Source organism: Fringilla coelebs (assembly GCF_963513975.1).
Source record: "Fringilla coelebs genome assembly, chromosome: 2".
In the NCBI taxonomy this organism is placed as follows: Eukaryota; Metazoa; Chordata; class Aves; order Passeriformes; family Fringillidae; genus Fringilla; species Fringilla coelebs.
In genome coordinates, this window is record NC_140029.1 from 64,444,399 (window position 1) to 64,454,701 (window position 10,303).

A 10,303-nucleotide genomic window follows, 5' to 3' on the forward strand; every position below is an offset into this window, starting at 1 on the left:
AACCAACATAAAAATTGTCACATAGAAGTAGTGTATCAGACCTCATTATGATTACTTGATAATGAACAAATCTCAGTAACTGAAGAGATTAAACTCTGTTTTATTGAAGCAGCCCTAAACCTGGATACAACATTTTAAATTCAGCACACACCTTATTAGCTGGCTAAAGTTTTCAAAGCTAAATCTTGTCAGAGTAGACATTGCATTACTGGAACACCTACATTACTTTGTTTTCTTAAGCTAAAAGATTGCACATTTCTAAGGAATTAACAGGAATTGCAACAAGTAAACAGTAGGTATTAGCAATATACTACTATGAGCTACTAACATGAAGCATTATACTTAGTCCTTAACTGAAAATTTAATGAAACATAGTCAACATAAGGACAACAGTGGTTAGTCTAGTACTTAACCCAGGACAGATTTGTTAAAATTTTGAAAAGGCAGAAAATTTAAAAGTTTATTTAGTGACACAGGCAGTCCACAAATTTTAGACAGCTCCTTTCTCAAAGCTTTTATGCAAGTACCCTTCAACTCTCCCTAAAAAAGTATCAAATCTTTAACCCCCCCCATAGCAATAGCACTACTTTTACTCTTCTATTTCAGCACTTGTTTCTTGGAGGGCATTGCTCTGTTTGTGAATAAACACAGTGGATTTTGATTCCAAGTCTCCCAGCTGCTCAAGTGAAGAGACACATGGATCTTGCTCTTTAACAGCATCAGGCAGCTTGCACATCTTCTCCCGAATGCGTTGAGAATATCGCAAAGGAGTTATGATTTTCAGATCTTTAGCAGTGCAGTCATTTGCCTCAGGATGCATCTTCACACTTAGGAAAAGAACACAACAAACCAAAACTATAAACATAGTCATACCATCATACAAGTTACTTCTGCAGTAACCAGCAGAAACAGCAAGTCATGTCCTGTTCAACTCCTTCCCATTCCCATAGCCAAAGGAAACAGGTCCCTTTCCACTTATTCAGTTAAAACCAGATATACAACTCTTTTCTTAGGAAAAATATTTTAACCCAGAAAACCTCCTGAAAAGAGTCCCCAAAGAAAGATTCTTTCCCATTCCATCAGGGGAAACTGTTCTTCCTGCTGCAAGGGACTTCAACTGGACAGCTGCCAGGACTCCAGCTCCATCAGATGTTAAAGCTGAGCACAACTTCCTTAAGTCTACCGTCTTAGAAAAAAACTTATGTCAAAAAAAAAAAAAAAAAAAGCATTAGTTGGTTTCTATTGAGGTTACTACCCAGGTCTTGGCCTCAAGATACAATTAAAATAATCCTTACAGGCCAGTTACATCTTGTTCACTAATTCTGTTCTGTTTTATGACATACAGCCTTATCTACATTTGAAAAGGGGAGGAATGGAGACATCTTTCTATTTTCCTAGCTCAGTGTAGAACTGCTACTGCTGTGTTGGCAGTGGAAGGGAATCCTAAATCTGGAATTTACATCTCTGTCACCTAAGTCTGGTTACTCTGCAGTAAACTATTCAAAAGCAAAACGGTTTGGGTAAATAGAGAAGCTTACTTAAAAATACTTCCTTCTGAAGGAAGAGGAAGCAATCCTAAAAATGTGGTTCTTGAGAGCTTTTAACTAAGTATTCATAAATGTAGTGCCTCCCTGTTTCAACAGGACACAGTTACTGCAGGCACTACAGACTTTCCATGGTTACCTGAAGTAATCTTACCTTTCCAAATATGGTGTGGTAGGAGGGTTGCAAATTCTTGAATAAGATGTGTCATTCTCTTTCTCAGGAGAATTAATTGCTTGGGCTGTATTTTTTATCGCATCCTCCTTCTGTTCTCTTTCGCATTTTCCTTTCTTTTTTGCCCGTTCTTTAGCCTTGTGCTTTTTATTCTTTTTTGGCAAGATCTCTCTTGGCTTTAAGTCTAAATCAACTTCTTCTTTTTGGATAACTTCACTGCTTGTCTCTGCCTTATTAGCAGTCTCTTCTTTTTGGTCATCATCTGGGCAGAGATCTTTGAAGGTTTCCTGAACTGGCTCTACGGATGAATTTGGTTCCTTGCTGACTTCTACTACCTCACTTAAATGAGCTTCTATCACAGGTTCCCCTAAAAATGCAACATTGAAGAAAGTACACCTGCAATTAGTTACAACTAAATAGAATGTTTTTAGAGAGATAACTTTTATTCTCATGTAGAACTCTAAGATTTCAGGTAAGTGTGCATTGGAGTCTGAGCCACAACAATTTAAGTTGCTGATAATTTTAGCTTACAAATCTACAACCTGAAAGCTCAGGCTAAGTACACATCCTGAGAAATCATTCTCTTCCTTTCCAAGTGCAGCAGCTCTCAACAAGTATTTCAGCCACTTTCTGAGTTCAGATACTTGATAGGTTAGGTTATATTGAAAGGAAATATTTATGGCTACTTTACTTCCAAAATTAGAATATTTACAACCTTTGACATGATGCAATAACACAGCCAGACTTCTGATAGTGAAGGAGTTTGAGTCAGAGGCACTGATTTTTAGCTCACAAGAGTATTTTTATTTACTCTTTGATAATCAGGCTGAAATAGCTGGATGACACCACTTTTATAAATTTTAATTAACAATTCTGAACACAAGAGCATCTCCAATCATTTTAACATGCCCACTGTTGAAAAGGATTTGTTTAGCCAAGATTGTTTTCAAAGACAATTGAGTATAAAATGATCATGGAAGATTTTCCATGAATTAAAGTTTAATATCAGTACAAATAGTTTAAATACCTTTTGTTGGCTATCAAATCAGACATATAACTAGAACAGAGTACTCAGACTTACCATTGTCAGAGTTAAAAAGACCTTCAGTATTTTTGATTGTATCTACTAGTGTGTGTCGCAATTCCTCTCTGGGCTGGAAAAAAAGTCGCACTGTTTTAGAAAAACAATTCCAAAATGAACTATAATCTCAGCCTATTTGATTGGTATAATAGTTACAGGGAAAGTGAAGCAGGCCACATGATTTTGATATTACAAATCCTTTCTTTAATGCTGTTCGGTGTTAAGTCAGAACACAAGTGAATCCTGTATTTTCAGTATTTGGTGTGCTAAAGATGTATTTGATGTACTAAAATCTTGCTGATATAAAAGCAGAGAAATTAAGTCCATCAGTAGGTGTAAAATTGAGTTTTATTTTGGGTTTCTAGTGGTACTATGGTAACCTGATGATCCTAAAACTTTCTTCTTCAAATTAGTACCTACAGTAGCTACAGAGCAAACCAAATCCATTATTTTTATGGTCAGGTAGATCATGTGGCTTTCCTCCTACTAAAAAGGTATTTAATACAATCAGAAGCAGTTGTATTTTACAGACCATACTTTCATGTCTTACTTTTAATCTCAAATTTTAACAAAAGTTGCTTACCATTGCTCCTGCCAAAATGGCCTTCTCATAGACAGCAATAAGATTTCCAAGATGGCCCATCTGTTCAAGACGCATACAGCAGATCCAATATTTTGCAAGTTTTTTAACCCCAGGAATGCTGTGTATCAGATCTTCCAACATGGCACGTGCTTCATCATTGTGATGTCCCTAAAGTCAACACAAAAGTAGAGATTTCAATGCATTTGGCACATTGAGGTGCTGTAGTTTTGCTGCTTTTGAACTAGAAAGCAAAGGGTTTTTTCCTTTGGCAGAATTGTTATTCACCTATTCTTCAAAATTAGAATTATTTTCACAGTATTTTAAGTAGAAGGGGTAATAAGACGTACAGGCATCTTCAGAACTACTTGAAAAAGACTTTTTCAGAAGTACAGACAAGTTTCTGCAAATGCAAACTTGTTTCAGGTTAATTCCTATCTACTCTCATTATAGTTCAATTACTATTATTACCATTATTGCCTATACTTATTTAGTAGCTCACTGATTTAGTAAACGTTAATTTCATCAGCTGTTGGCAAAAGCTATGATATTGCTTAACTTGGGGAACAATTAGTCTCCTAATTGTTGTATTGTATCTGACTCAGGTGGGTCTAACATGCCCAGAGGATTTTCACGTTGTCAGGGCCTATATGATCAGAACTCATTAGGCAGGGTCCAAGTACCTGTTCTGTTAAATGCAAGCATTCACTCAGAGTCTTGTTGATCTTTTCTGTATCAGCAGCAGAGAATTCTTGTTCTTCACTTTTAGACTGGGCTCCCAGAACTGTATGTATAGGAGGTCGTCTCATCACTTTTCCTCTAGATGCCCTCCATTCAGCCAGACGAGCTCTGCATTTAGGAATATTATTAGCTGAAGTAACAGATGTTTTATTGGGTTTTTTACACTGATTAATGCTAATTAGGGTAAGTCATGCCAAGACATACTTTCCAGGTAGTCTGAATCTTCTTTTAAACCCCAGAGGAGTAAAGCTGCCTTTTAGATCTGCATGGAAATTTCAAAACTACGCGTATTACTGTATGCTTTAGGTGTCTACCAGGTTAAAGCACTTTAATCTCTTTCTTTCCAGCTGCAACAAGAGACTTAGGTTACAGACCCTTGTTTTCAAAAGAAGGTAAAAAAAATGCTTCTAAATTATGTGTTATCCTCCCCATCCCATCCCACTTCAAACCAGAAAACTAGAAACTAATATCATAAGACAAATTGTGGAGAAGAGCCCTAAACAACCCTATCACACAATTTATAGAATCTGAAACTGATGTGAAGTGTAATTCAGTTTTAATGTTTCATTTCAACCCCACCCGCTAGACCATCAATTTTTAGTATATGTGACTTACTACAAGGACCTCTGTATGAGGAATATTAATTAACTTTTAGACTGTGAATCATATTCCCACCCATTGTCTATGCTGCACTCACCAAAATGAAAAACGTCATTGACAAGTTTTCTCCTTGAGTCTGTAAAGATGCTTCTGCCTGTATGCATCCTGCCTCAGTCATTTTTTTTTAAATCTATGACATGTATGTGAAATTAATTTACAGGATTATCTGTCATCCTTAATGCTGTCACAACACTTAGACTAAAAAAACAGCTCCAGCAACATCTGTTTTTTAACTGTGCAGGAAAAGTTGTAAGCCTGTAAAGGTTCTGCAATCGAATCCTGATTTCTCAGTTTAAGCCTTAAATTTTAGTCGGCTGTCCTCAGGCATCAAGTTCAAGCACTTATTTCTCTGTTTTTCAGAGTCTATACAGCAACAAATAGATCAAGCTAGATATTCTTGGGAAAAAGGCCTGAATAACTTGCAAGAGTAAGCTACAACAGTAATTTAGTTACCTTCTCTCTTCTACTGACTCTTTTGGCAGAATAGATTTTCTCTTTTCATCCATTTTAGAATTGTGTCCTGATTTTGTACCAGAAGCAACAAAAGTTGATCTTGCTAGAGCTTCTGGTTGTGCATCTTCGCAAAAATCTGCACATTTCTTCACACCCCGCACTTTGCGATCAGGATTGCTAGAAGGGGCCTTCAGTGGCTGTGGTCGCCTTCCACCAACCACTTTTGGGACTGTTACTTTCTTTGGTGGCACAGCAAATGTCAGCTGTTTCTTCAGACCAGACTGTGAGTTAGTAGCAGCTTTGTCAGATGGTTTGCCCTGAAATGGCAGGACATCATTTGATTTTACAGGTTTAGTGTTGTTTGTGACTTTGACGGTCTTCAGAAATGAATTAGAGCTTTTCGAGAACAAAGAATTTGCTGCTTGTTTGGTGGCAGAAGGAAAAGGCTTCTTGTCTGGCAAAGAATTTTTTTCCCCCTCGTCTTTTGCTGCTTTCCAGAAAGAATTTATCTTGGATTGGATAACTTTGCCACGATATCTGCCAAGAGCTGGTTTCTTTGGTACGCTGATACTTGCATTTTGTTTTTCTGCTGTCAGATGCCTCTCTTTAATTCTTTTGATTTCCAAGATGGCCTTGCTAAGTGATACGTGCTGAGATTTTATATCAATGATTTTATTGTGTGGAGTTTGATTTTCAAGATTACAGTTTGTCCCTGCTATGTAACTTGTCAGTGGAACTGTAGAAGAGTTTAAAGCAACATTTGTTTCTGAGTTTACACTTGATTGGTCCCATGACACTTTATCAGCATTCTCTTTATTTTCCTGAAATCAAAAGCAAATTCATGGAAATATTAGATATATGTTCATGTTACTTGTTTCCAAAGAGGCTTCCAATGATTCACAGGACTAAAGTGCTTAACCGTAAATGCCAGTTTAAAGGTGCCTACAGAAGTAATGTATAAATATTAAGTAGGTCATTTGTCAACTATTCCTGCAGAATTGACATCAAAAATCAAATAAAAATTGCTTAAATTCTGCCTTGGAAGTAAGAAATAAAACTCTTAAAGCAACTGTGGGCTTTAAACTGCCCAAATTACCTCCTCAGAAGAGTTATAAAGCAGAAACTTGCTTTAGGCTGTATATAGTCAAGAGCAGTATCTCTGTTTGCATACCTCATCACTTAATGGGCAGCACCATTCCTCCACTTAGTGTGAAGGATAGTCTACTAACAGAAGGTAGTGAGTAAAGTAATAATTAGGACACTAGGAGATGTCAACAGAAGAGAACTTCTCTTACTATGATGTAGGATGCTGCAACTTGAGAATGGTTACATCAGTTTTACACGGCTTCACTGAAACTATCAGCTGTATGTTCTCAGCACAATCCCTTAGGAAAAGTGGAATCTAGTCTTTCCCTCCAAAAACATTGCTCTACAGCAACTAATTCAGCATTGTCCAAGCAGCAGCTTTTGAAAGAGTGAAACATCCAAAGGCAAGAAAAAAAAAACACGTGAATGACACATGGAAGTCTGCAGGAGCAGACTTTAGGGAAGATGCTCTTGACCTGAAAGAAAACTCATTTCCTGGTCTGTCATTGAGGCTTAGTAGTTAGATTTGACAAACCCAGCATAACTAGAGTTTGAGTGTGAGGACTGTTATTTCAGGAAAATAGGTAGCTTAACTCAACTTTAAATGATACACGACATACAGAAAAATATATGTACCTTCAGTAAATTTCTAAAAACACACTTGTTCTCACTTCTGCAACTTTTCTCCTCAACATTCAGTTTTGAAGCTTTAAGTTTTTTGCTCTTCTCCTCAAATAACTCCACATCTCAAATCTTCTGAAACCCAAACTCTAAACTGTCTAACATGAACACAGCTCTTATGTCTATTTTTCCTCACCTTTCCCTGAGAACAGGTCTGGAGAAGAATTTCTGTTTTGCTATTTCGAAGCAGCACAACCATTTGGATCTTAATTCCAGGAAAGTGACATGAAATGATACAGGGAACACATCCCCTTAAACTCTGATTAGGTATTGGCATCTACTTGTGATTACCTTAGTTTTGCCAGCACACCACTGAAAAAACATACATACTCAACAGTTCATTTTGTTAATGGTTTGGCTTTCTTTCAAGTAACTATAAACCTCTTTACTGTGACAGAAGACCTTACTCAGATTTTAAATAACTTCCCCAAAGACTCAAAAAATATCAAAAACTCCTCTGAGATTCTTGAGAAATATTGTTAAAATCTAAGCATTATTTCAGCAATAATGGTATCCTCTTTAACTCTCCTGTTGGGCACAAACTGAATATCAATATAATCCATTTCCTACTGTAATATGGCAGCTTTCCAAAAAGCATATAATAAGCAGTGACTAAATAAAGTTCTAATAAATCACACCACTGCACCTGCAAACTTCTCATGCTCTGGAAGTCATACAACATAGATTTAAGTAAGTGGAATGTTGTAGCCATAGAAACAGAGTGCCATCAGTATTTAAGTATCAGTCAAAAACTTACCATTTCTGGCTTGGGAGATGTTGAGAGCTGTAATTTGTCTTGCAGTTTATTGGTAGTTGCTCTCCTGGTTCTGCTACTGCTTAAAAAAAAAAAAAAGACATCTTAAATCATGCAACAAAGGGATGTATCTTTAGAGGATGTTCACATGTTTCAGTTGATAGTCTGCAGAATGTAGTCATACTGAAGCATTTCTGTTTAGCTTGCACTATTCCTCCAGCAAAAACAAATGGTAAAGCAACCACTGATCAGAACCCAGGCTGGAAAACATCCTTCTTACACCATAAAAAGCTGTCTAACAGATTGGAATTTACTGCAAGTGTAATTACTCATGTTTAAGAATGAGTACAAATTTGTCTGGTCAGATGCATCTGCTACAGGTCAAGTTTCTAAATGCTGCAGTTAAGAGGAAAGGTGGAGTAGCACAAGAAGCTGAAGTTCAGCTTCTGCAATCATGAGAGCCCAGGCCATCTGAGACAAGTCTGAACAAGGACACGTAGTTCCTACCACACTGACAGGCTCCAAAACCTTCAGTCAGTCACCAGAGCTGGCATCAGACTACCCAGAAAGTTACGAAACCACCAAGAGCAGTATTGTCTCCTAGCAACTATGAAAATATATTGACAACTCGGAAGAAAAATATCTCAGTTTAAAGTTACAAATCCAACTTCTTCCTCAGATGCTTTGTAATGGGTTTATATAAGAGACGTGGCACTACTGCATGTGACTGAAAATGAACATTCTAGTTCACAAGGGGTATCTTTGCATCAGAGGACCTACAGAAGCCAGCTGAGATGAAAACGAAGGAACATTAGTGAATATGAACATAAGAGAATATAAGCCACACCAGAAACACTACCTGATCGATATCTGGTTTTCTTGAATGGGCACACCAGAAAGAGTCTTCTTTCTTGATAGATACTCCTCGACTTTCTGCCGTCTTTGTTCTAGCAGATTTTAAGACAGACTTATTACATTTTCAGCTAAAATATTAAGTTAAACTTTCTTAGTCAAGACAGAAATGCAGTTAGAAAAGCATCAAGACATTGCAAAATATAGACACTATGGATTAATAAAGCCGTAGTTTTCACATCTCAATGGCCTATACATTTCTTGAGAAATGCAGTATTTAAGGGATGGTTGAATGTAACTTCACAGCTGCACAAAATTGGCTGGTTTGCTGTATTAAGCTAAAAGAAACACAATTTTGTAACATAAAATCAGGCTTGCTATCTTCTGTATGCCTGTCCAGTATTCCACACGGTTGGTTCAGCAAGCACACTTTTCATTTGTGGCAGTAGCAAGGATAGCACACATGAAAAGCACCATGCACGTGAACCCAACTGACCATCTGTAAAGTCATTTGCTTCTCTATCACTGTAACTTGGACATCTGTGCAAATGTTAGACTACTGGCAGTGTTAATACCAGCATGAAATGATCCTGAAAAGGTCCTAAGAACAGCTGTCACTGTCCTTCCAGGGATGGCGACTCCACCATCTCCTGGAACAGTGCATTCCCATGCCTAATCACCCCTTCTGTCAAGAAATTCCTCCGAATGTCCAACCTAAACCTCCCCTGGCACAGCTTGAGACTGTCCTCTTGTCCTGTCACCGGGGAGAAGAGGCGTGTCCCCAGTTGGCTCCACCCTCCTTTCAGGCAGTTTTACAGAGGGATAATGTTTCCCCTGAGCCTCCTTTTCTGCAAGCTAAACACCCCCAGCTCCCTCAGCTGCTCCTCACAGGGCTGGTGCTTCAGACCCTTCGCCAGCTCCCTGCCCTTCTCTGGGCAAAGCTACAGGAGGCAGTGTCCATTCCCTGCTTCTGAAGGAGCTAGTACAGCTGGTACAGCAGCAGTGCCCCTGCCAGGAGCCGCTGCACGGCAGCGAGCCGGGCGTGCATCCCAGAGCTCCCCAGCACTTTCTGCTTCAAAAACGGCTCTCGCCGCCCCTCGCACGAACAGCAAAGCCCCGCCAAGGCGACTCCCCTGCTTCAGCTTGCAGAAGCCGAACCGGTCAGAAAGTAAATAAGCACAAGAGCACCGGGGCTAGGTCGGCACCGCACTTGCTGCTTTCAAGAGGATGCGCTTAACGCCAGGGCGCCCCGTTTGTCATAAGGGAGGGCTTCCAGCCCAGGACCTTACCTGGGGCAGGGGATAGGATAGGACGGGATGGGGTCCGCACCGGCCCCAGCCCTGCCAAAGGAGAGCGAAGCCTCGTACGCCTACTCGCAAGCTCTAGGACCACAACAGCGAGCGCTGCCACCAATACCTGCCCGGTCTCCGACCTCGCCTGGAGCGCCTGCCCTGCCCTCCCACAGTCCGGAGACCGACCGGCCCCTCTCTCGCACCGGCTCTCCTGCACCCGCCGCAGCCACGCGCGAGCCTGCAACGGCGGCCGGTAACGCTCAGCCCCGCGCGGGCGGGCGAGTGAGCGCCCCGCGGTGCCCGGGCGTCCCTGTCCCCGCCGGGTGTCCCGGCCTTACCGCGGAATGCAGGCTCGGACCTGCGGCTGGCCGGGAGCTGCGGAGCCGCGCGCGCCGCCATGACCGCCG

The 10,303-nt window shown here is 40.0% G+C and overlaps 1 protein-coding gene across 1 annotated transcript; it reads right to left on the reverse strand.

Moving 5' to 3' along the window:
- Positions 1 to 589: 589 nt before the first annotated feature.
- CKAP2 (cytoskeleton associated protein 2) lies at positions 590 to 10,295 on the reverse strand (the record flags this gene model as incomplete). The annotated part of the gene is made up of 9 exons (XM_084226499.1): positions 590 to 827; positions 1,699 to 2,083; positions 2,798 to 2,870; positions 3,381 to 3,548; positions 4,061 to 4,226; positions 5,232 to 6,052; positions 7,756 to 7,831; positions 8,612 to 8,699; positions 10,235 to 10,295. 9 exons carry the CDS (start codon positions 10,293 to 10,295, stop codon positions 590 to 592), a joined length of 2,076 nt encoding a protein of 691 aa, XP_084082625.1.
- Positions 10,296 to 10,303: the final 8 nt, after the last annotated feature.